The following is a 27,644-nucleotide window of genomic DNA, read 5'->3' as shown; positions in this document are numbered from 1 at the left end:
AAAGATGCTATTTGAAAATTGCCCATCCTGTGTTGTGTGACACATGCTGCCCTGCCGCCGACACTGGCTTCTCCTGTGTACTACTGCGGCCTGCCTCTGAAGAAACAGGAAGTTATGTCAGAGAGGCAGGCTATAGTACAGAGAAGAAACTGGTGCCAGCGGTAGGGCAGGGTATAGGAATCGCTGTCACTGCCAATTTTTGATAAAAAAAAAAGACAGGCTCAGGAAGGGAGATGAGGAAGGAAGGAGGGAGATGCTGCTCCATAAAGAGTGCCGCCTGAGTCCCCCGCCTCAGTTGGCCTAATGGTAGGGTCATGACTGACATTGACATTAACTAACCTGCTTTAAAGGAATAACATATAATATTTGCCTCTTATTACACACGTTTGGGCATCATTTACTGAATTCCTTCCAAGTTAGGTGTTGGAAAGATCCATGCTAAGCCAGTATTCTGCAAAGGGTGCTCTGAGTAGAACAACCTTTGCAGAATACTGGCTTAACATGCATCTCACACCTAACTTTGGGTGAGCACTCAAACCTGCCAAAGGCGCTGATATTCTATAACATTGTGCTTAAATTCTGGGAACACCCCTGACTCACCCATGCCTCTCCCATTAATGCCTCATTAGCAAATTAGTTTACACATGGATCTGTGATTCACGCCCAACTTTGGATGACCTATATAGAATCCGGGGTATTAAGGGGCTAATTATATAACACTAGTAAAAAAGGCCCATTTCTGGAACGAATGAAACGGGCGCTAGCAAGGGTTTCCTGGGAGTGTGTATGTTTGAGAGAGAGAGCCAGAGTGAATATGCGGGTGTGTGACAAAGTGAGACTGTCTGTGTGACAGTGTGTGTGTGAGAATGAGAGTGTGTGACAGGGCCCCCTCCCCTGTTCCTAATGCCCCTCACCCCGTTCCCTCCCCTCCTTTTCCTCCTCCTTCCCACACTTTGGGTTCCTTAAGGCTTTCAAAAGGCTATGTACCCCTGTGTCCCTAACGCCCAGTATCTGGATAAGCCACCGCTTTCTTCCTCACCCCTCCTCCAAGATGTAATACTTTCACGTCCTTCATTTTTTAAAAAAAGTGTCCTATCTACCCTGTGTATAAATGCCTGGCATTCAGATTGTGTTCCTCTCGTAAATTTTCATTTCTTTCATTCATTCATTCAGAACTTGCCCCGCCACTGAACACTTTTGGTTCCTTCAGTCTTTTAAAACTCTCCTATGTACCCTGTGTCCTAATGGCTAGCATTGAGATTGTTTTCCTTTCCCAAATGTTCATGTGTTTCAGTCGTTCAGAACTCCCCCCTCCCCCCATTTAACACTTTTGGTTCCTTCAGTCTTTTAAAACTCTCCTATCAACCCTGTGTCCTAATGGCCAGCACTCAGATTGTTTTCCTTTCCCAAATGTTCATGTCTTTCAGTCGTTCAGAACTCCCCCCTCCCCCCATTTAACACTTTCGGTTCCTTCAGTCTTTTAAAACTCTCCTATCAACCCTGTGTCCTAATGGCCAGCACTCAGATTGTTTTGCTTTGCCAAATTGACCGTCACTGATGTCACTGAGGTCAGTGCGTGCCTGCCTAGCAGACCACTTTTGGCAGGCACGGTCCCAGGCACATCCTGTTGGAAGTGAGAATTATTATATAGGATAAGCATTAACATTTATGGATCCATTATGCAAGTAAATGGTTAGAATAATGACATTTATGCGAGTATATGGTTGCACATATGCGCATAACTTTCAAAAACTTCCACCTAAGCACTATTCTGCAAATACCCACTTACTTAGCATGTAACGTGCTTTCTGAAATAATCAGAGGCTGCGTACTGCAAATGTGAGAACTCAGCATCCAAGAGGAGTAAGTAACGTGGCTGTAATGTGCTTTCTGAAATAATCAGACACTGCCTACTGCAAATGTGGGAACTCAGTATCCAAGAGGAGTAATGTGGTTGTAGCGTGCTTTCTGAAATTATCAGAGGCTGCCTATTCAAATGTGGGAACTGAACATCCAAGAGGAGTAATGTGGCTTCAGACCAGGCTGGAGTCCTTTTTGTTAGGCAAATATTTGAAGAGAGGATAAATCATAATCTCATCAACTTTATTTGAGATACCACAAAGGGAAAAAAATATCTAAGCAGTTTACAAGGTCATAAAAATGATAACTAGAATTAAATGAAAAAGACATAGATTAGGGACCACAAAAGGTAAAAGTTACAATTCATTCCAATACACTGCATAGATAGCACTATATTAAGGAAAAGGGAATGAAACACCAGGAATAGAATGCAAAACACAAGAACTCATGTGATTAGGAATAGGGGAAAGAAGGCTACTACACCACAAACAAGGTCATAGCCCCAAGAAATTTACTCAGAAGAAAAGGCTTGATTGTAATAATATGTTTTTAGTGTTGTTTTAAATGTACAAGTAGAAATCTCAGAACCAATGTATAGTGGTAGTGAATCACAATATTCATTGACTTTAAAAATACCTTCAACAATGTCCATAGGGAATTTATATAGAAAGCTCTTTAGGTGACTGGAACCCCACAGAAATTAGACTGAATTATTTCTGCCTTCTATTTATTATTTATTTTCAATATTTATAACCCACCTTAAATCCAAAGCAGGGTGCAATGAAATATACAAAAAACAATTAACCATTTGATATTGACAAAAATTCCTTCTAGCTCTCAATAGAACTTAACAAGACAGGTTCAAGATCACCCCTCTAAAAACGCCTTCAAAACGCGTTTCTTACAGCAAATATTAAATTGTTGCTTATTTGCTCAAAGTCTTAAATATCCTGAAAGATGGTTCTGCATATTTATAGAAAAAACTGAAAACGCTCAAGTACTCCCTGCAGAATAAAGGTGCAAGGTGAAAAATCCTACAGCTTCACTGTACAAACAAGTGTAAGTCATGAACGTGTGTTGTCACCATCTCTATTCGATATTATCAAAAATTGGGTCTTGAAGCAAAGGACACGGGCATGGAATGTGATGCAGATGGCCTGACATTTACAAATGCAGGATATGCTGATGATATTGTTTTCATGGAAGAATCAGAATCCAAGGCTTAAGAGCTACTCGATATAAATCATAGAAAGACCAGGAAAACTAGGGTAGGGCTACAGATCAGTAGAAAGAAAACCAAGTGTATGACTCAGACAATTCAAAAGTAGGCCCACTAGTCTATGGTGAGCTAATAGACTAGATAAAGGAATTTAAATATCTAGGATTATTGATCTTTGCTTTGAAAATTGCTGCAACTGCTGATATTGCAGCCAGAATTGGTAGCTCCCAAGCGGCCTTCACTAGTTTAAAATGGTGCCTGTGGAAGAAGCACAGTGTTACATTTAAGACCAAGATGAGAGTATTTAATGCCACAATCTTGCAAGTCCTTCTGTATGCATCAGAAACATGGACATAGCTAGCTGAGGACTTTTGCAAGTTGCAGTGTTCCAGATGAAGTACTTGTATATGATTCTTCGCATCTTGCAGCTTGACCATGGGTACAGTGAAACCATTCAAGACATTTGCAACAAGCAATCTTCAGTGGAAGAAAAGATAAGACAATTGCACCTCCACTGGTTGGCCATGTCTACAGAATGGAGGCATTGCAACTACAAAGAATGTTACTTCAGTGGCATCAACCACCTGGCTGGAAGGTTGTAAAAAGTGCTCCAAGAAAGACCTGACACAGGCAAATTGAGGCTGAAGCAAAATGGTTCCACCTCTACATGAATGATTTTACTGCAGCTGCTAAGTACCTACTGTACTGGAAGAGACTCACTATAGATATCCTTGCCATGGTCACCACAGCACCTGTGGAATTACCCTATTAACAAAGGGGAATACCTTACTGGTGTTAGAGCATTGTCTTGGTTGGATGGGCGGAGCTTCAGCAGAGCATAGGCAGGGCTCAAACCTATGTGCATATCTTAACAAAATAATTTGTTATGTGGATATGCAACACTTAGGTGCTAACATATCAACTCTATGGCTGGCATAAGTGCTCATGCTTAAGCACCTACGTGCTTATATACCCAGTTATGCTAGTATTCTACAAAGGAAAGTAGACACCTATTTTTCTTTATAGAATAGGCTCCTACTATGCACCTAATTGTAGGTGCCCTGTCTTAGAATTGCCCTTCACATGGCAAAATTGTGCATTATTTTACCAGAACACCCTTTAGTTTATCATAAGACAAGTTATATAATGAGATGTAAAGCATGCAAATGCATGCAAAGAACCTTGTTATGCAAATTGAATGTGTTGTGATATGTTTGCTTTGAATTTCACAAGCCGCATTATTCCCTTGAATAAATTCCTTCTTCCCTCTAGAAGACAGCCTCCAGAACCAGACTCCCAAGCCCTGAAGTCTTCCCCTGAGCATCTCTCCTCCCAAGACCTACTAGGAGTTACATGATACCTAGTAGCTGTGACAAAATTGATTCCCAGTTGCTCCTGTCCTGTCGGTTTCTGGGTTTAAAATGACGCTGTTTTATCCTTAACCAATAGAAGTAGTTTAATGGTTAGAAAAGTGGGATGAGAACCAGGGAAGCCAGAATCAAATCCAGTGTGGCTTCTCATGATCTTGAGCAATTCACTTAACCCTCTATTGCCTCAGGTACAAAGTTAGATCATAACCTCTCCAGTGACTGGAAAATACCTACGCTATCTTAATGTAATTTTGCCTTGAAGCACAACTGAGAAAGGCATGAGCTAAATCCAAAACACTTCCCTTTCACTGCTTGCCCTTTAATGGTAGTACCATAAGACTACTACTAGGGGTGAACTGGCACCATTCTGAATCAGAAACCCAAAACCCAGGGAAGTCCAAAAGATGAATTGGGGGAGGGGTGATGAAGGTTGTCTTATGGGGAAGAGGAGTCTGTTTTGGGAGAAAAGCAGTGTTTCTTAGGGGAGGGAGGCAGAGTAGTATAAAATTACTCCAGGAGAGGGCTATTTTCAAAGCTATTTACCCTGATAAATATGTATTAGTGTCTCTTTGGTTTGAAAATATGTTTTCCAGTCAAAATATGAATTTCTTTTAGATGCGCTTTGTTGGTGGGTGGTGTTGCTCTTCTCTAGGCCGCACATAGAACTATGCTTTAGGTGCAGAAGTGCTCTAAATGAGCTGTTTCAGTGCAAGTACTTTACACTATTTACAAAGTAGGCATATAACTTTACCCTAGTATTTTCACAATTGCCCCCACAATGTTTCTCAGTGCCAAAGGGGAAGAGGATCATGATACCTGGTTCAAGAAATTTGTTAAGATTTGTTTCCTTTTTAAAATTAGAGAGCTCCCATCTCCTCTGACCTTGTTCAAATCTAGGTTTTAACTTTTTAATTTTTGTCAGTTTGCCTTGATTCTGAATAATAAGTCACTTTTGACCTGGCTGGAATCTGGCCGATTTTCTTTTTAAAAAATACAAGCTTGCTCAAGATTGGTTCATATCTGATTTGATGTGTTCAATGTAGTCACTGCCAGTCTTTGAATATTCTGAATGTAAGAATCCATTCCCTAATATGGACATTTTAATGGTGTGAGAAAGATCTGAACATGATGGACATGGAGATTTGAGATAAGACTGAACGGTCCAGTTTGACAGTAATTATGTGCCTATCCACCCATAGTTTGGACTGGGCTCAGGTTTAATCTGGATTGGTTCACCAGTCTCTAGCAAAATATTACAATAAAGAATTTTATTTTATTTTTTACTTTCATTTTGTTGATATTGAGAAGACCAGGAATGTATTGTGATAAGAGAAGACATACGTCTTCCATAGCTGCACGCTTGTGACTGAATATGTCAACTTCTGAGTGTCATGCTATTCTGCAATAGAAAGGACTTTGTACCAGTATGGGGGAAGTATTCTAAATCAAGTATAGAAGCAAGGCATTTACAGGTATCAATATATTACCTTCCACCTACTGTTATTTGAAATCAATCAGATCATCAGAGATGAGACTGTCTATACAACTCAGGACAGATATTGTCACCACAACTTTTCAAAAATCCATTTTTATATCAAGCTTTCAAACTTTCAGTTGCTCACTTTTATTTTATGTAACTGATATATAAAAAAAATTTTCTCCCCAATTTATTCCTCATAAAACACTTATTTGAGTATTATAATTTGAAATCAGCAAGATTCAGCCTACCTCCCCATAATCAAGTAGCAGCTTTGCACAGGAAGAGGCCATTAGGATCTAGTACTTTTTTCACAAATGCATTACTCAGAGGGGTATAATCGAAAAGGATGCCCAAGTTTTGTTGAGGACGTCCTCGCAAAACATCCCAATGGAGGGGCGGTGTAGCCTGTATTATCAAAACAAGATGGACACCCATCTTTCATTTCGATAATATGGTCGGGGACACCCAAATCTTGAAATTTAGGTCGTCCTTAGAGATGGTCGTCCCTAGACTTGGTCGTTTCTGATTTTCAGTGATAATGGAACCAAGGACGCCCATCTCAGAAACGACCAAATGCAAGCCCTTTGGTTGTGGGAGAAGCCAGTATTTGTAGTGCACTGGTCCCCCTGACATGCCAGGACACCAGCCAGGCACCCTAGGGGGCACTGCAGTGGATTTCATAAAATGCTCCCAGGAACATAGCTCCCTTACCTTGTGTGCTGAACCCTCCAACCCCCCCTAAAACCCACTACCCACAACTGTACACCACTACCATAGCCCTTACAGGTGAAGGGGCACCTAGATGTGGTACAGTGGGTTTGTGGTGGGTTTTGGAGGGCTCGCTGTTTCCTCCACAAACGTAACAGGTAGGGAGGGGGATGGGCCTGGGTCCGCCTGGCTGAAGTGCACTGCGCCCACTAAAACTGCTCCAGGTTCCTGCATACTGCTGTGATGGACCTGAGTATGACATCTGAGGTTGGCATAGAGACTGGCACAAAATATTTTTAAAGATGTTTTTTGAGGGTGGGAGGGGTTAGTGACCATTGGGGGAGTAAGGGGAGGTCATCCCTGATTGTTTCCAGTGGTCATCTGGTCATTTTGGCCACTTTTTTGTGCCTTAGTCCTAAGAAAAACAGAACTAGTAAAGTTGTCCAAGTGCTCGTCAGGGACGCCCTTTTTTTCCATTACGGGTTGAGGACGTCCATGTGTTAGGCACGCCATTGCTATGCCTCCGATACACCCCCTTGAACTTTGGCCGTCCCTGCGACGGAAATCAGTTGGGGACGTCCAAAATTGGCTTTTGATTATACCGATTTGGACGGCCCTGGGAGAAGGACGCCCATCTTCCGATATGTGTTGAAAGATGGGTGTCCTTCTCTTTCGAAAATAAGCCTGTCAGTATACTCTTTCCTTCTGGAGAATGTGATTCACTTGCTGAGCACCAATATCAATGTATCAGTGCTTGTGTTTATGGGGTAATTTCTATACTGCCCACATGGCTGCAAAAACTGTGGTCACTTTTTAACCATGGCCTTTGAACCAATTTCTAAAATGCAGTCATACATGCACTTTAATTTTGTAAATTACTGTGTTTAGAGTATCCATGGATACTTGCCACATTTTTTTTCTGAGGGAAGAATAGAAAATAATTTTTGGAGGCTTCTTTACTAAAGTGTGGTAAACAGGGCCAGATTCAGTAAGGGGCCCTTTCACCAAGCTGCGGTAAAAAGGACCCTGCGTTAGTGGCGACAGTTATTTTTGTTGCTCGCCGGGGCCATTTTTACCTCAGTGGGTAGAAAGCCTGAAAAAAGCACATGGCTGCGTGGCAACCCTTTGGTAAAAGGACCCCTAAATGATGTCTAAAATGTAGGCATGCCGGAGTAACGTGCATAGTGCTATTCTATAAACCACATCTACAGTAAGGCATAGTTTATGGAATAACATATAGGCTGGGGGAATGTGCATACATTTAGTCGCAGCCATTTACACCATTGAAAATGTGGTGTAAATATCTGCGCCTAAATGTATTATTTATTTATTATTTATTGAGATTTATTAACCACCTTTATGAAGAGATTCACCCAAGGTGGTGTACAGTAGGTACAGTTTAATATCAAACTTGCAATTTTGTTAACAGCATAACAATAGTAAAATGTACAAGTATAAACATAATATAGTGAAGAGGAAAACTTGAAAACAGCAAGTTGAAACCTAATAATAGGACTATCTTGAATTGTATAACAACATGCATACATTTGATTGACACCCCTGACTCACCTACACTCCTCCCATTGCTGTGCTCCCTTTTCAGCTACATGCGTTGGAATTTATACACGCCTCTTTTTAAAATGTGCCTAAAAAGAAGCATGTGTAAATTCCAATTATTGCCAATTAGTGATAATTGGTTGCTATCAACCAATTATTAGCATAATTTAGCACGCACTATTCACCATGCCTTATAGAATCTGGCCCTTAGTGAGTGAATTAGCATGGACTGACAGCCCATGAACACTTTAACCATTAATGCACTGATATGACAACACGCGCTAATTCATGCGCTAACTGAATACTGTGTATGGAGTATTAAATGGAATGGTCATGGGCAAGGAATGGATGTGGATTGCATGTTGCAATTACTGCATGGAACTTTACTGAGCAGTAAACCCCTAATTCTAGAAAGTTGTGAGGCCAGATTTGTAACTAGCATGCGAATTTGCATGCCCAGTTATAGAATAAGGTCAATAGTGCATATAACTTAATTGAATAATGAGCTGATAATCGGTATTAATGAGCAATAATAAGCTATAGGCCTTAATTGGTGGTAGTTGGAATCAGTTAGCAGTCATGCGTGTAACTGCCCTTAGGTGCCCTTTTACTAAACCGCGTAAGCATCTACGTGATCCCAACGTGTGCTCAACGCACTCCAAAATGGAGTTTCCGCCTGAATACCACGTGTCTCTTGCAGTAATTTCATTTTTGGCATGCGTCCGATACGCGTGTCCGAAAAGTATTTTTTATTGTCAGGTATGCGTAACGGTCGTGCACCAAGTGGCATTTGGTGTGTTTAGGTCATTACTGCCCGGTTACCCACATGGAGTCTTTACCGCTAGGTCAATGGCTGGTGGTAAGGTCTCAGACTCAAAATGGACACACGGCAATTTTTATTTTGCTGCACGTTCGTTTTCGGCAACAATTTTAAAAAGGCATTTTTTACAGGCTTGCTAAAAAATAGATCAGCATGCGCCCAAAACCCCCGCCTACACTACCACAAGCCATTTTTCAGTGTGCCTTTGTAAAAGGACCCCTTAGTTTTCTATAAGTTGAATGCTCAAATTCCAGTTTGCGCAACTTCGAGAGGGGCGTGGATCTTGGGGGCATGGGCAGATCAGGGTCATGTCAGGCAATTTACATGTGCAGTTTTAGAATACTAGTATTTACATGCCTGACTGCCTACAGTTAGGTGTGACCTTTTATGCCAGTCATTGAGCTGGTGTAAGTGCTCGCACCTAAATTCATGCTTACCCTCGGATTCTATATATCGTGCCTAGATTTCTGTGCAGAAATTCAAGCATATTCCATAATAGTGCGCATAAGTTAATTAGGTAACAAGTCAATCAGTTCTGTTAATTGGATGTTAACAAGCAATTAGGAGGACTAATTAGCATTAATTAGAACTTACAGAACTCGATAAACATATTTTATAATGTGATGTGTGTAAATTGTAATGCACATTGTCAAAAATAGGTATGGACATGGGCATGAAATAGGCAGGTTGTGGGCAGATTGTGGGTGTTGCAACAAATTATGTGCAGTTGTTATAGAATATACCTGCTCTGCGCCTACTTTAGGCATCGGGATTTACACCAGGTTCTACTTGGTATAATTCCTTGTTACTAAATATAATTGCACAGATGGCCATCAGTGTATTCTATAAACCGCATGGAAATCTTTGTAGAATACACTTAGGTGAAACTGATTTCCGTGCAGATTTTCCAGGCACCATATATTGAATCTAGCCCTCAGTGTGCATCTTCCTGACTCCTAACTTTAGGCTTTTTGAAAATTACCCTATAACTGTGCAGTTAGCACAGGTGCATTTACTGCTTCCTAAGTAAAAATACTCCTCAATTTCTCAGCTGTCATGCAAACATGGTATCTTACCTGACAGATTTTACCAGTCAAGGATACGAGAGCAGGAATGGGATTGATTGAAGTTATTTCTGATGGAGAGATCATTTATAGTAGTAAGCAGAATCTGCCTTAAGGATGGCCACAGGGATCTCCACTCTCCTCATTTCTGTTTAACATCCATTTAGTCCCTTATTCTATAAAGTTGTGCGCTCAAATTTCCAACTAGAAAGCAAATTTGAGCATAAAAGTTATAGAATAAGGTCAGTTGTGCGAGTAGCATACTTAAATAAGTGGCTGTTAATTGACACCAGTTAGCAGTGGCATGCATAACTGTCTTGTCATAACTGTCTTTAGTCACTATTCTATAAGCTGTATGCACAAATTTTGGAGCACGCAACTTCAAAGGGAGCATGGACTTGAGAGTGATATGGGTGGGTTGGGAGCATATCAAGCAGTTATGTACATGGGCTGTAGAATACTATCATTTACACACCTAACTGCCTACACTTAGGTGCGGGCATTTACACCAGCTATTGCGCTGAAGTTAGGCATTTAAATGCAGACACGCTAGTATTCCATAATACCAGTTGCGTGCAAAACTGCTGTTACAGAATTTGAACTTAGCATGCATCATCCTAGCTTCTAAATTTTGGCGACATTTTGAGAATTTACCCCTTACTGTACAACCATTGTCAGAGCTGATTCGAAAATTTGATTGTGAGTTTTTGTGTATGCACGTACTGTAATACTGAAATCAGTGACTACAAGCCCACTGCTTAGGCCACAGGAAGATCAAGCAGTGATGTAGATAGTAGTGCTATCTAGTTAGAATTGCCTGAGGGTTTGCTAGCTAGATTATAATGAGTGCAAAACCTAGCAGTTAAGATTGTGAATTATAGGGGATCATGGGAAAGAACTTGTTGTTGCTCCCAATAGAATTTTGAATTAGTTTTAAGATTCTTTGTTTAGTATTTAGAGCATTTATTCGATAGGCCCGGTATATCTGCAAAATAAAATACAAACATATGAATCTTAAGGGCCCTTTTACTAAACTGTGGCAGAAAGTGTTCTTGCATGGGTTTGTCCTGCACACTAAGGCCATTTTTGCCACAGCTGTAAAATTGCCAACTTTAATTTTTTTGTTAATGGCCACGTGCTAATGTTGCCATTAGAATGCACTATGAATTCCCAATAGTAAGTTCCAAATATGTATTATTCACCACATACTATGTTGTAGAAATATTTAATTATTTGAGAGGATGACTTCAGGAATGCTGTCACTTCTTTTAAGGTCAGCGGCGCTGCCCGATTACTGCCGGCGCCGGAAATGGCATGTGCTGTGGTGGATCTACCACTGGCACCCGCATTGGGCTGGCGGTAGTTCCAGGTTGCCATGTGGCAACCCTTTAGTAAAAGGGCCCTTATGTTTTTAAAGTTGCCTTGGTAGAGAATAATTTTATAAACCATTTTCACACATAAAAGGCTGATGTATTTCTGTAAATGTTGTCTTATAAAATTAAATCATGCCTAAAAGAATATGCTGTGTAAGCTAATGCGTACTCAGTGGATGAAGCATGGATGGAGTCACAATTTACATGCATATATTTACACCTGCTCTTGAGAGACAGTTTCTGCAGGATATTTGGCTAGTACTTTCTAAAGACATATCAGTGCCTATCTGTTTTTATAAAACAGGCATGAAATAGGCCACACCCTGCTGATCTAAGTGCCCTATTATAAAATTACTTTCTTGAGGTGCAGTTATGGTGACCTGTTGTGAGGACATATACTGTAAACTGCTTACAGCTTGAAAGAAAAATGCTGGGAAGCTGTGTGGCTTCACTTCCTGAGAAACAGAAACTTTTTAGCTATACAGCGCTGACAGCAGTGGCAACCTGCAGATACTGAGACAACACTCTGGAACAACTCCAGGGACTTAACTAGATCGCTGTGTTCCTCTACAGATATATGCTGTAATAGATTAGAAGGCCAAAATGCATGATATTGCAGATTAGTCTATTTAGCCTTTTCAGTTAGATAAGAATTACTATACTGGGTCAGATCAAAAGTCCACTGATTCCAGATTTGATTCTGCACCACTGGCTGGCAGTGGGTGCTTAGAGAAAATGTATTAGAATCAGGACCTATATAGGGGATAATTTTATAAAGCTGGATTAAGTAAATGACACTCAAAATTCAGCACCAAAGAAAATCCGTGCCCTTTATAGAATAGTGCATAGCGCCAGGATCCTCACTCAACATTGAGTACAGGAATACACCAGTTGACACCAGGTGTAAATCCTGGCACACAAGTTGGGCGCAGATCCGCACTGTTATATAACACTGAGTGCATCTTAAGGGAATGCCCCTGCCCCGCTCATGTCCCTCCCGTTATTACGCCCCCTTTGCAGATCTGCGCAGAAACACTTTGTAAATGGGAGTGTGTGTGGTTCTGCCATTTCTGCCTCATTTCGATACCTTGCATCTGTTAGAACTCTTTTCCATAATGTTAGGCATCATATATAGAATCCCCCAGTTTATGTGCACACAAACTTTGGTTTTAGGACTTTTATAAAATTATGCAGTAATGTGTGCACATAACAAATTAAGCATAAGAAAGATTGCACTTTACTTTTACTCAGTCTGCATGTAGGCATTCCTAGGAGGGGGGTTGCAATGTACACTCATGTTATGTAAAATACAGGAGTGTATCTAGATTCCTATGGGGGGTCTTTTACAAAGCTGTACTAGTGCTTTTAGCTTGCGGTATAAATCAGCTGGCAGTAAATACTGAGATGCCCATTATATTCCTATGGGCGTCTCAGCATTTACCACCAGCTGATTTTTAACAGACCCACTGTAAACTGGATACCTGCCCCAGTTACCTAATAAAATCCGCATCCCACCGCTTCATAGCAGACCTTACATTCCTCCTAAACTACATGTTTCAATATGGTCTCTTCCCTAAGTACAACGGCAATATCCTACTCACCCCAATACCAAAAGACAACAAGAAAAAAAAAAAAAAACGACATCACCAATTACCGCCCAGTAGAATCTATCCCACTGGCAGTCAAACTGATGGAAAGCTTGGTAACCAAACAACTCACGGACTACATAATAAATTCTCAATTCTACATGAATCACAATCAGGATTCCGCTCCATCCACAGCACAGAAACAGTTCTAATTACCCTACTAGCCAAATTTAAACAAGAAATTGCGAAAGCAAAAGCGTACTTCTCCAATTCATCATGTCTAGTGCATTTGACATGGTTAACCATAAAATATTACTAAACATCCTTGAATACTTCAGGATTGGCGGAAGTGTACTTAACTGGATTAAAGGCTTCCTAACCACCAGAACATACCAGGTAAAATTAAATTTGAACATATCATCACCATGGACAGCAGAATGCGGAGTACGTCAAGGATCACCAGTATCACCAACTCTTTTCAACCTAATGATGACCCCACTAGCCAAGTCCCTTTCCAATCTTGGCCTTAACTCTTTCATTTACGCAGGTATACCCCTTAGAGAAAAATAAAGACACATTTTTAGCATGTGGTTTTCTTGTAAACATTGGGCATTTACTACAGGATGCCTCAGTGCATCCCACAGTAAGCCCTTTTGAGTTGCGTAAGTGCACGTCAGCAGTTACTGCAGCTTAGTAAAAGGAGACCTTAATGTACAGTTTTTCTAGAACTGGCTTCAAATTGGAGCCATTGTAGACCTTCCACATAGACATTCTGTTATAAAATCTATCCCATAGAGTTTTTCTTTCCTTAACATATATTCGTTTAGTCTCAAAGTATCATGAGTTAGGGATGTTTTGAATCCAGGGTTAAAATTTCTACTGTTTTCAGTAGCCTATGGTTGAAATCCATTTTTTAAGTTGGTAGTACTAATATAATTAATATTGATTTGCAACCTAGAATTTCAGTCCTGGAACCTACTAGTGTGGAGTTTTGTTTCATTTTTGAAATATAGTCCTGTTATTTAGTATGATTTAGACAGAGGATCGTGATTTACAATTTGGAGGAATCAGACTTTTTATGGCCCTTTATATGGGTTAATTTCCTTCCTCTTTAAGAGGGCATTAAAATTTGTTGAACTTGAAAGGGTAGATACATATAGAACTAGCAGACTAAAACTTGGCATCCTTTGCTACTCAACCTTTATAGCAGTCAAAAATGTATGAGAGTCACGTTGACATAAAAACTGATATTATTATGTCTCTAACGCTATAGTCCTCCCAATTTACATTGACACAAAAAGTTTAATTTTTAAAAGTTTTCTTTGTTAAAGGTTTTAAGAAATCATTCCCTCTGCTCTTCAAAAAAAAAAAACCCAACAACAACAACAAAACTGAAACCAAACAGGTACCAATCAATAGATTCTAGAATTTATAACATGCATGGTTGCCTAATGTCTGTCTTTCTCTATATTCACTACTTTTAACTGGTTCTTTTTCTCCCTCCCTGAATCTTGTCGTTGCCCAGTAGCAAGTCCTCCATACCTCCAACAATCTTACTGAATGTCCTTCAGTAGCCACCAGAAAGCAGGGATGGGACACAATCAAATTAAACAGCAGCATCAGCAGCAGCAGGCATCAGCCTGCTATTCTATATAAATAGATGATTTCGAGCTATGATTGTAATTTTAAGGGTTTAATTCCTGTTCCCAAGGAGAGTGATCATGGATAAAACTATATATTGTTGTATGACTGTTATGTGTGTATCAGCAATGGACTGCTAATTTCTTGTCCTGAGGTTCATGGCACTGTTGTTCCATGTGGTGAGACACTCTTTGTTGCAATAAGGGCGATTTAACAAGGGGCTCCCAAGAGCTCCTGGAAGCCCCTTCTACCTGTCACTAGTATGCATGAGCAGAGGGAAGATGAAAGGAAAAGCGGGCACAGTTCAGGTTTAATTGTGTCAGTGCTGGTGTTTCTGATACAGCATATCAGGGAGTTTAGGAATTACTAATGCCTCAGGAGGTAAGTTGTTGGTCAAAACAACGGCAGGATGTAGAGTATTTTTGCTCCTTGGAAGTGATTAATAAAATTGTGTGAAGCATTCTTCTCCACATCCTCTACTGATTTGTATGTGATGTTTCACCTCTAAGTACTGCACCTGCTTATTTCTCTCATACTCTGGTTATGACTTGCAAAATACTATGTTCAGATAAAATACCTAAGTGTTATTTACTAAGCAGTGTTAGGTGTTTAATGTGGCTTTTAATGCACACTAATAGCATGACGTCACATTAAGGGCCCTGTTTACAAAGGTGCACTAGCGTTTTTAGCGCATGCTAACCGTGTAGATGCCTGGGCGTCTTCACAGCGCATGTGCTAAAAGTGCTAGCCGCCTTTATAAACAGGGCCCTAACTGTTAACACAGTGCATTAACTTTTAGTGTGCTGTAACTGGATGTTAAATTCCTAACACAGAGCATGGGTGGATCCTGTGCCTTGTAGTTAACATAGCAGATGGTATGAGTCTGTGTTATTGGCTGTGCCATTAACACAAGATAATGATTATTGCACTATGTTTACTGCACAACTTCCTATCCCAATGTGCCAGAAATACCCCCAATAGTTAATGCAGAGGTTTTGCATTTAACATGCCTTACTTTTGGTTGTTAATACACTTCAGGTGCAAAACATTAGCACAGGTTACTAAATAGGCCCCATGAAAAGCATAGAAATCTATATTTTTTATGCATGAAATAAAATGTGTTATTTAGCCTTTCATAACTCTGCTGTTAGCCTCATGCTCAGTGAACAAGAGCATCTGTTTTATCATGTTGCACTGTGTAAGCATTTGGAAGTAGAAAATTCTTAGTAGAAGAAATCTTTTAAAGGAAACGTAACATAGAGACCACAGATACATAAATGATAAAGAAAAGGAGTGCATGTTATCTGATATAGTTTTAAATATGTTTATAACTTTGTGACCTGACATATTTTTTGTGAGCAAATGAAGCTACTTGGGGCCTAATTTGCTAAAACAAAGGTGGACAAACTACAGCTTGTGGGCCACATACAGTCCAAGGTGTCCATGGCATGAACGTTCTGGCTTACAGTGGCAACATCACTTCTATTGGCTTGTGGGAGAGGTGGCAATTCCATCCATGGGCCTGCTGAAGCAGTATCGTGACTTAGACTGGGGCAGAATGTGAGTCTCCATGCAATATTTCACTGAGTAGGAACACCCACTCCTAGACTGGAGCTTTTCTTTCATTCTTTTTCAATGGGAAACAATCTTAATGTTTGGGGAGTCAGGTGGAAGTAGCATCATCTTTCTAGAAAAGTCATAAGCTGCTCTTGACTTGCAAACGAATAAAGTGGAGCGTGTTTTTTAAATTGAGCACTTTGATTAACACATTTCCATTTCCTTTCAAAGACTGTGCTGTTGGTTTTGCTCCCCCTCCCCCACCAGTATTTTATGTACATTTGCAAGTAGTAGAAATAGCTCTGGTTTAAAAGCAATGAGCTCTATAACCTAACTGTTAGGACCAATGCCAAGACATGTTGTTTTGCATGGATGATGGCTGAAATTCTTGCAAGGGAACAACAGCGAGACATCTTTTTCATCAGATGATGATATCACTAGAAAGGACAAATTATAATGTTCCAACGGTAATTGATGGTTATTTGTTGATTCTTCTGTTATTGGGCCAAAGCCCATAAAAAATAATATATTCTTGTAATTGTTAAAATTAAATTCTTTGTTTTTATTGCATAACAAGTACTTTAATACCCTTTATAACAACTTACAGCTTCTTCATTTTGTCTCACTCACTGAAAGATATAATTACAAAATAAATTGCCTTTTCCACTGAAATATCACCCAAAACATTTTCAAGCTGTGTTGTCTTTCTAGTGAAACTTGTTTAAATATGTTTCAATTAGAACCTACTTAATCTTTTGATGGCTGCAAGGTTTGTTTACATGCAAGACATGCCATGTTCATATCAGCAAAGTTAATAGAAATTTGTAGTTTCAAATCCATATTTGTTCTTAAGTTTAAAAATATTAAGGCTGTATTATTCTTTATTACTTTACCAAGGGAGCAGCATAAAATCTGGTTGGTAATTAACAATTTATGTATATAAGCTATTACATTTTAGAAAGGACCAAAGGCCCTGTTTACAAAGGCACGCTAGCGTTTTTAGTGCACACTAAAAATTAGTGCACACTAACCATAATATTCCTATGTGCATCTACATGGTTAGCACATGCTAAAAACGCTAGCACATCTTTGTAGACAGGACCCCAAGTATTTATTCTCTCTGTTTTTTAAATTAATTTCATGTAGGTATTTATATGAACCATATTAAATATGTTTGCACATTCTGGTTATGCATTTGATAACAACAAAAATACTTTGATGTCTAAAATATATCTGAAAATAAAAATGTGCTTGTAAATGCTTTTGTATAGCACGTGATGGTAATAGGTAATAATCTGTTTTCCATTGTTTTACCACTGATTTATATTGATGGGTTGATTCAAAACTAAAAGGTATTATCAGCAGGAAAGGTTGGAATGCAAGACTTATCTAAGTCAGATTTGACCTCATTTGAGTCCAGATGATATAATTTTATAACACATTTTGGTGACTGTTTAGTTCAACAAACAAGGGCCCAAACTTATCCAGGTTGTGTTTGAAAGTTTTTAGAAATTACTGCCAAGTAACTAGCAGCAAGGAACAATGTTGGAAGTATTTCTGAAGTATCGTCGTGGAAGAAAAGAATATTCAGAATAGAAAACTCAGAGGAATTAGAGTGCTAAACCTTTCAGAAAACAAGATACAAACTTGCTTTGTAATTGTGGTAGTATAGTTGCTCTGTTGGTTCACTTGAATGGCTCGTTTTGTTTAGAGCTGGTGAAGGGAGCATAGCTTCCAAAAGATATTTAAAATGGTATTGAGTTAGCCTTGTTATAAGGTGTCACCTTACATTTTTCATTTATTGACCTTAATTTCCACTTCTCTTTTCCTGGAAATTATCTTGGCATCAAGGTTATGTTCTTACACTTTTGAAGATGATAATATGCTTATTGCCTCTAGGAAAAGGTGACTAAAGTAACAGATTCAAAATGTTGAGACTAGCCAATTTTTCATGTCATGGGTCTACAAAGTCTGTATATATTACATGTTTGAACTCCTGTAACTTTTTAAATTTATTTCATGTAAAAAGATGGGGTTTGGACTGTTGTATTACAAATTGTTCTAACAAAATTCATTCAACCCTCATTTTTTGTTTCTAGAGACTTTAGTCGCCTTTTTCCAGAGATGGTCAAATATCTGTGTTCCAATGAGCAGAGAGGTCTATTCTTCTGTATACCAAGCAGTAGTTTGGAAATTCTTTTCAGGTTCATAATACAATGTACAGAGATGTTTGGTAAATGAAGGAAAGTCTGAAACGATAATAATGCTTCTTTAGTTTTCTAAATTCAATCTATTTCTCTTTCTTTGGGAACAGATCCCTCTTGTGTGGAAAAACTACTTTCTAAAGACTGGAAGGAAAAAATGGAAAGACTAAATACAACAGAGCTCTTGGGAGAAATTAAAGGTATAGTGCTAATGATTTTAAACCATGCAGTGCTTTTATACCTAAAAATGGATGCTTTGAAGATGATGGGGTCAATATTCAAAAGGGTTTATCGGCCTGTTAAACCTTGCTGAGCTGGCTGGCTGCCGATATTCACTGTACTTAACTAGGTGGGCCTTTTACAAAGGCGCGGTAGCATTTTTAGCACACGCTAAAAATAAGTGTACGCTAAACACCAGATATGCCCATATATTCCTATGGGCATCTTTAGTGTTTAGCATGCACTAATCATTAACGTGCACTAAAAACGCTACCATGCCTTTGTAAAAGATGCCCTCAGTATTGCCGCTGAATATTGCCTCTATCCGGCCATATGCAAACCATTGGGGCAGTTCATAAGAACAGCCATACTGGGTCAGACCAATCCTAAAGAGTAGCAAGATTCCGGAATCCCAAATAGTAGCAACATTCCATACTACCAATCCCAGTGCAAGCAGTGGCTTCCCTATGTCTATCTCAATAATAGACTGTGGACTTTTCCTCCAGGAACTTGTCTAAACCTTTTTTAAACACAGATACTTGGCCAGTTAGCAGTGATATTTTTTCCACAAACAATCCAAGTATGGGGATGAAGTTAGGATAGCAATAAGGCTGACCTAACTTTATCCACCGTGTTAACTGGGCACTGGTGTGAATATCGGTTGGTGTCTGGTTAACATCTAGGTTGCTGAACTAACCCGGATATTCAGTGCCAGAGGCTGGACATACCCTAGCAGCATTGAATATCCATGTTTTTTCTAAGTTAATGTATAGTATAGTATTGTATTGTATTATTTAAACTGATGTATTCCTAAGCAACAAGTGTTAATTACAATGAATGCCACTGGCTGAATATAGTAACATAATACTATAGTACTATGTTAATATATTCAGCCAGTGGCTGTGAGTGGCCTACAAGCCACTTACCACCATGGGCAGAATATCGGGTCTGGTAGAATTTGTGAATTCCTGCCTACTTTCAGTTACATTAACCTTGCACCTATATAATCCGGAGAAGTACATTGTATTTTGAATGTTGTTTTACTCAAAAAGCCTCTATCAGTACTTTCTTTCTTTCTAATATCTCGACATCAGTAACTCACTGAGCACATTTATATTTTAACAACAACAATATAAATTTATGGAAAGGAACAGTCAAAATGTCTACTGGTGATTCAGCTGACCTTATTTGGATTTATGGATGATACAGGTGACGCCTCACGAAGCCCCCGGCTACACAATTTGAAAGCTCACAGGGGCTGGGCTGCTTCATCATAGGCAGTCACCTATATACATTTTTCTTTAATAGTTTTCTTTTCTTTTACTTATTGCTAGTCCTTTACTTATAAATTTTCATTCTACAAAACACTTAGCTCAAATCAAGACGCTGAATTATGACCACGACCAACAGTGGCCAGCGTTTCGTTATCTGCCTCAGGGTCACGTGGTCTGCGTCGATCTATAAGGAAAGAAATGTAGTGAGAACTCCAAACTTTACAATTCAACACTCCTCCTAACAAGCAAACATTTTTCTTTTTATTTTTTAAATACCTTAGCTCCAAGAAACCTCAACTTCAACGAGCCAGTAAAAGAAAAAAATGGCCGCTATGGCTTAAATGTATAATTACGTCAGACGCCAGGCTAAGACTTGACCAATCAGCTCGTAGACAGACACTTCCACAACCAAAAAGACTTCTAGTCTTCTTTCATTTAAAGGGACCAGATCTTTATAACTAAAAGAAATGTCCCCATTCGATTTTTCCATTAAGACCCGCTGGAGCCAATGAATTCAAACGATATATCCATTTCTGCTCGCACTGGAATAGAATCCGCTTTCTATTGGCTCTAATCCTTACTGGGGAAACCCCTATCTGTTGCAAAACAAAACACTGTAATTCTGAAAAGGAATGTTGCATTCTTTCACAATGATAAGCAAATGGAGTAGCAACTTTGTTAGTATTAAGCACACTACGATGTTCTATCAGACGAACATACAGTGTACGCGAGGTCTGCCCTACATAGAGCTTGTGACATGGGCAGATCAGACAATACACTACATAGTCTGATTTACAGTTAGTGCAACATTCCTTTTCAGAATTACAGTGTTTTGTTTTGCAACAGATAGGGGTTTCCCCAGTAAGGATTAGAGCCAATAGAAAGCGGATTCTATTCCAGTGGGAGAAATTTGTTCTCTAAATCCTAGTTGAGGAACTTGCTGACAGCTGCAAAACATACAGGACTGACTCTAGGCCAGGGTCCTCAAAGCCAGTCCTGGAGGTCCACAGCCCACACTGGTTTTCAGGATTTCGACAATGAATATGTACATAAGTACATAAGTATTGCCATACTGGGAAAGACCAAAGGTCCATCAAGCCCACCATCCTGTTTCCAACAGTGGCCAATCCAGATCTCAAATACCTGGCAAGATCCCAAAAAAGTACAAAACATTTTATACTGCTTATCCCAGAAATAGTGGATTTTCCCCAAGTCCATTTAATAGCGGTCTATGGACTTTTCCTTTACGAAGCCGTCCAAACCTTTTTTAAACTCCGTTAAGCTAACCGTCTTTACCACATTCTCTGGCAAAGAATTCCAGAGTTTAATTACACGTTGAGTGAACAAAAAGTTTCTCCAATTCGTTTTAAATTTACTACATTGTAACTTCATCTCATGCCCCCTAGTCCTAGTATTTTTGGAAAGCGTGAACAGAAGCTTCACATCTACCCGTTCAACTCCACTCATTATTTTATAGACCTCTGTCATATCTCCCCTCAGCCGCCTTTTCTCCAAGCTGAAGAGCACTAGCCACTTTTGCCTTTCCTCATAGGGAAGTCGTCCCATCCCCTTTATCATTTTCGTCACCCTTCTCTGCACCTTTTCTAATTCCACTATATCTTCTTTGAGATACGGAAACCAGAATTGAACACAATATTCGAGGTGCGGTCACACCATAGAGCGATACAAAGGCATTATAACATCCTCATTTTTGTTTTCCATTCCTTTGCTAATAATACCTAACATTCTATTTGCTTTCTTAGCCGCAGCAGCACACTGAGCAGAAGGTTTCAACGTAACATCAACGACGACACCTAGATCCCTTTCTTGGTCCGTGACTCCTAACGTGGAACCTTGCATGACGTAGCTATAATTCGGGTTCCTCTTTCTCACATGCATCACTTTGCACTTGCTCACATTAATCGTCATCAGCCATTTAGATGCCCAGTCTCCCAGTCTTGTAAGGTCCTCTTGTAATTTTTCACAATCCTCCCGCGATTTAATGACTTTGAATAACTTTGTGTCATCAACAAATTTAATTACCTCACTAGTTACTAGTTATGTATGAGATCTATTTGCATTCACTGCTTTCATTGCATTCAAATAGATCTCATGCATATTCATTGTGGAAATCCTGAAAATTAGGCTGTGTTGTAGACTCGAGGACTGGATTTGAGGACCCCTGTTCTAGGCTAACTGGTGCCTGAAATTTGCAGCCTCCCCCTATGGTGATATCAGTTCTGGCACAATATCCCCATTTTCGGTGGGAGTGGCTGTAGCATGGCATCCTATTTTCTTTCTTTTATCCAGTATCTGTTTTCTCTCTCCCCCATCTTCTGCTCAAATTCATTATTTCCCACAAACCAGCTTTTTTTCCGCCTGCCCTCATGTTGTGGAAGAACATGGGGAGGTGGAGTGGGGAATGTCTGTATGTCAGCACCTGCTAGTGCATGTCACTCTGTATGACAGCAGGAGGCACACATCCCAGAAGTCATCCCTGGGAACACAAAGAATTCTGGATTTAAAATGTTTTGGATTTTTTTCAGTTTCTCAGTCTAGAGCCTGTAGTCATTAGTGAGCAGAGCAGATTCTTTAGAAATTATTTCCTTGTCTAGTCTCAGGAAAACTATTTTTCTCATATATACAAGATTTGCCATTTACTTTATATCATTCATTGTAATTACTACTTGTTGCTTAGGAAAGCATCACTTAAAATAACACAATATAATACAATACATTAACTTACATATTGCAAGCGCCAAGCAAATGTTCAATTTAGTTTACAATCGAAGAAATCTAAGCAATTCTTGAGACTTACATTAAAAAAGTAAATATCAATAAAAGTGAAGGTAAATCAGACATCCAGGTATTGTTTAAACTGCTGATTTGAGAGGCACAGAATACGCTAATGCTTGTATGAGGTTACAACAGGAAACTTTTTGAAGATTTAATACTTTTGCAGTAGGTGAGAGTGATTTCTGCAGCATTCACTTGAATACTTTTTTGGAACCTGCACTGTGGTTGAATCATCTTGCTGAAATGTGGCTAACTCTAGAGTTGAGAAAAAAAGCTGGGTTAGAAATTTTTAGGTTACCTACTAAATAACAATAAAGTAAGTAAGTAAAAATACGGAATTGTGCATTGCCTTCATGCATTGAAGCTGAAAATTGCATATTTCTGGAAATGTAGCCCAAGATGGTCTTTTGGAAGGCTATACTCAAGGATAGTGTCATTTTGGAGTCAATCATGAGCATGCTTATGGGGAAATAGTGGATTATGACAAGATTTGGTCTCCGCATACAGTTCAAACTCCTCTTATTGACCTATAAGTGCATTCACTCTGCAGCTCCTCAGTACCTCTCCACTCTCATCTCTTCCTACATTCCTCCCCGGGAACTCCGTTCACTGGGTAAATCTCTCTTATCTGCACCCTTCTCCTCCACTGCTAACTCCAGACTCTGTTCCTTTTACCTTGCTGCACCATATGCCTGGAATAGACTTCCTGAGCCGGTACGTCAAGCTCCATCTCTGGCCGTCTTCAAATCTAAGCTAAAAGCCCACCTTTTTGATGCTGCTTTTAACTCCTAACCCTTATTCACTCGTTCAGAACCCTTATTTTATCATCCTCACTTTAATATTCCCTTATCTCTTGTTTGTCCTGTTTGTCTGTCCTAATTAGATTGTAAGCTCTGTCGAGCAGGGACTGTCTCTTCATGTTCAAGTGTACAGCGCTGCGTACGTCTAGTAGCGCTTTAGAAATGATAAGTAGTAGTAGTAGTAACTATTGGAGTTGGAGGCAAACTTTGGTTTAGATCATCATATGTCTTGGTCAAGGGTTTTGGTTGGTGGGATCACTGAATGCATTTTGTTTGTACTTAGATGGTCTTTGATATTTTGCCATTTATATGAGTTTACCACACTGACATTATTATGAAACCCATCTTGGTCTGCCTAGTTAAATAAAGAGTTATAAAGAACATGCAATTTAGCTGCCATGATTAGCTGCAGACCACCAGACTCAATCTTGCATGCATTAACACCAGGGGCCTTGTTTAATAAGGTGCGTTAGTGTTTTTAGCGCGCCTACACTTAGTGCGCGTGCTAACCATGTAGGCGCCTATAAGGATATTGTAGGCACGTACATGGTTAATGTGCATTAAAAATGTTAACGTGCCTATAACGCTGCTTAGTAAACTGAACCCCAGGTATGCATCATTTTGTAAGAGCAGTTTTGCAAGTACTGAGACTGATAAGTTCCATGAGAGTACATTAGGATTTCATATTTTTATTGAATCATAATGTATGAATTAATAACATCATACAGTAAGGATGTTCATTGTTGTTAGTACATGTTCTGTTCATTGTTGCAACTTAAAAAATGTACTGCATGCTAAATTGGCTTAATACATGTGAATTGATATGTGTTAATAACACATATTTTAAATTTATGTGTGTTAAAAATTTTATATTAAAATAAAGGTAAGGGGTAATGGACTTGATATACTGCCTTTCTGTGGTACAACCAAAGTGGTTTACATTTATTATGGGGGTCTTTTACAAACCAATGCTAGCGTTTTTAGCTCACAGTAAAAATCAGCTGGCACTAAACACTGAGACGCCCATTATATTTCTGTCGGCGTCTCAGTATTTACTGCCAGCTGATTTTTAGCATGAGCTAAAAACATTAGTGTGGCTTTGTACAAGTCCCCTTATATGCATGAAATGAACTGAAGTAATTCTGACAATTGAGGAAAAATCCAAAAATGAAACAAAAATATTTTCATGCACATGCCTATCAAATAGACCTTAGGATATTGCATTGTAATGAACTGATGGACTATAAATTATTTTTAAAAAATACATATTAAATTATAAAACACTATCGTAATTCAATCTTCTTTTAGCTTATCTTTCAAAGCTTTTTGTATTTCTTGAAACCTTTAAAGGCTATGAAAAGATTATAATATTTGAGTATTTCTAAAAAGAATGTCAGCAGAACCTTTGAAAGGATTTATATGGGAAGGCCCATTTTGCATAGGGGTTCAGTGTGGGAAGTGGGACATCCAAATTAGGATGTTCACATTTCTCAGTATTTTACAGAAAGCTCTGCCAAACCTTTTGTAAAATGCATGCAAGGATGCTGGCAAATGCATGCGAATTTGCTGACATATACATTGAAAGCAGCAATTTTGTAAAACACTATGTAGAAAACAAGAGTGGCACCATTCAGCTGCGTCCATGTGAAAGACCTGGGACTTAATACACAATCATGCCTGATTTCATGAAATTGTATGTGTAAGTGGCAGCAGTTAACCTGCGACGCTGTCAAAGGTTTGTCTTATGGAGTGGAGGAGTAGCCTAATGGTTAGTGCAGGGAGCTGAGATCATGGGGCATTGGGTTCAATTCCCACTGCAGCTCCTTGCATAGGCACCCCGGATAAGAGGCTTAGGGAGGCTAAGCCTCCCCAGCCCAGCCATGACCTTCCCCTGGATGCTTCCCCCACATGCGCAGGCATGGTCCCTCCTTCCTTCCCGCTCTTGGCTCCCCGAACGGCAGCCCTCCTTCCCCCACATGTGCATGTGTTTGAACCCTTTTATTTTCCGTGGCAGCGATGTCAGTGACGAAGAAGGCACTGCAGGCTCGCCTCCAGCTCTAGCTTCTCCCTTCCCTCTTCACACAGTGTCCCGCCTTCTGCGATGATGCATTTCATGTTTCCACGAGGGCGGGACACTGTGAAGAGGGAAGGGAGAAGCTGGAGGCATCTTCACTGATGTCGCTGCCACAGAGAGTAAAAGGGTTAAATGTGTGGGGGGGGGCAGGACGAAGGAGAGGAAGGCTGTCGGGGAGCTGAGGGAGGGCAGGGGGAATTGCTGGATATGGATGGGAGGGGAGGGCAGGGGGAGAGAACAGATCACTGGACATGGAGAGGAGAGGAGGGGAGGGCAGGGGGAGAGAAAGGGAGGGCAGGGGGTGAGAAGAGATCGCTGTAGAAGAGGGGAGAGAGGAGAATTGCTGGCCATGGATGGATGGAGGGGAGGGCAGGGGAGAGAGGAGAATTGCTGGACATGGATGGATGGAGGGGAGGGCAGGGGAGAGAAGGGGAGGTCAGGGGAGAGAAGAGATCACTGGAAAGGAGAGAAGGGGAGGGCAGGGGGAGAGAAGAGATCGCTGGACAGGAGAGGAGGGGAGGGCAGGGTAGAGAGGAGAATTGCTGGACATGGATGGAGGGTCAGGGGAGAGAGGAAATTTGCAGGAGATGGATGGAGGAGAGGGCAGGGGAGAATGGAGAGTTCCTGGATATGGATGGAGGGGAGGGCAGAGGAGAGAGGAGAATTGCTGGACATGGATGGATGGAGAGGGCAGGGGAGAATGGAGAGTTACTGGACATGGATGGATGGAGGGGAGGGCAGAGGAAAGGAGAATTGCTTGACAAGGATGGATGAATGGGGGCAGGGGAGAAAGGAAATTTGCAGGATATGGGTGGATGGAGGAGAGGGCAGGGGAGAATGGAGAGTTCCTGGACATGGATGGAGGGGAGGGGACAGCAGGGGAGAGAGGAGAATTGCTGGACATGGATGGATGGAGGGTCAGGGGTGAGAGGACATTTGCTGGATATGGATGGATGGAGAGGGCAGGGGAGAGAGGAAATTTGCTGGATATGGATGGATGGAGGAGAGGGCAGGGGAGAATGGAGAGTTGTTGGACATGGATGGATGGAGGGGAGGGAAGTCAGGAAGGAGATGCACATGGGTGGAAGGGAGGGAAGAGAGGAGAAATGTTGGACATGGATGGAGGGAAGGAAGGACAAAGGAAGGAGATGCACATGGATGGAGTGGAAGGGAGAGAGGAGAAATGCTGGACATGGATGGAGGGGAGGGAAGACATAGGAAGTAGATGCACATGGATGGAGGGGAGGGGAGTGAGGAGAAATGCTGGATATGGATGGAGGGGAAATTGCTGAATTTAAGGGCTGGATTGCAACACTTTGAGGGCAGATGTTGAAACTGGAGAAAGGATAGGGAGAGGGCTACAGATGGACACAGAAGGATGGTGGACATGGTGAAAGAAAAAAATATCAAATGGAAAGAAGACACTGCATAAAACAGAAGACACTGGGACCAAAGCTAATAGAAAAACTAAATGCTCAGACAACAAAGGTAGAAAACATTATTTTATTCAGAATTTATTAATTGGAATATGTCAGCTTTTGGAAATGTGCATCTGTGATATTTTGCATGCAAGTTTCAATTTTTCTAGTATTGCTGCATGCTCAGTCTGACTTCATATCTGTTGTGTCATGTGTTTTTCATGTGTGATCAAGATGCAGTATTCTGCTAGCGTGTAGTATTTGCAGCCCTTTTTTTTGTTTCATTAGGTTGTGTACTGGTGTTTTAGAGCCCGATGTAATTATAGCGCTGCCTTTCCACGCATAAGGTTGTAGCTCGTCCTGTCCTTGGAATTAGTGCTGTTATGGTTTGGTAAGGTTATGAGTGTGTTTTTGCACAAGTTTGTGTGTAGTGTTTTGCAGAGGAGAGATTGTGTGCTGGCCTTACTGAGGTGGCACCAAAACATCAGAAAAGGTGTAGAGCCTAAATCATGACACACTACCTCTTGAAGGATCTACATATGGTCGTTAATAAAAGGAGCTCATTGTGAACACTATCCACCCTAAAAGGGTGTTTTGTGGCTTACATGAGAATTGTGATATTAT

General features: G+C 40.3%; 1 protein-coding gene across 1 annotated transcript in view; it reads left to right on the top strand.

The window, feature by feature from the left end:
• The window catches only part of SOX6 (SRY-box transcription factor 6), an 802,914-nt gene that overhangs the window by 189,552 nt on the left and 585,718 nt on the right, over window positions 1–27,644 (top strand). The window contains exon 4 of the mRNA XM_030201055.1: window positions 18,550–18,639. Coding sequence (XP_030056915.1) covers window positions 18,550–18,639 — 90 coding nt within the window. The remainder of the gene's footprint in view (window positions 1–18,549; window positions 18,640–27,644) is intronic.

The sequence above is a fragment of the Microcaecilia unicolor genome, chromosome 4, assembly GCF_901765095.1.
Source record: "Microcaecilia unicolor chromosome 4, aMicUni1.1, whole genome shotgun sequence".
NCBI lineage: Eukaryota > Metazoa > Chordata > Amphibia > Gymnophiona > Siphonopidae > Microcaecilia > Microcaecilia unicolor.
The sequence above is the reverse complement of the archived record's forward strand: the minus strand, read 5'-3'. Positions and strand labels throughout refer to the sequence as shown.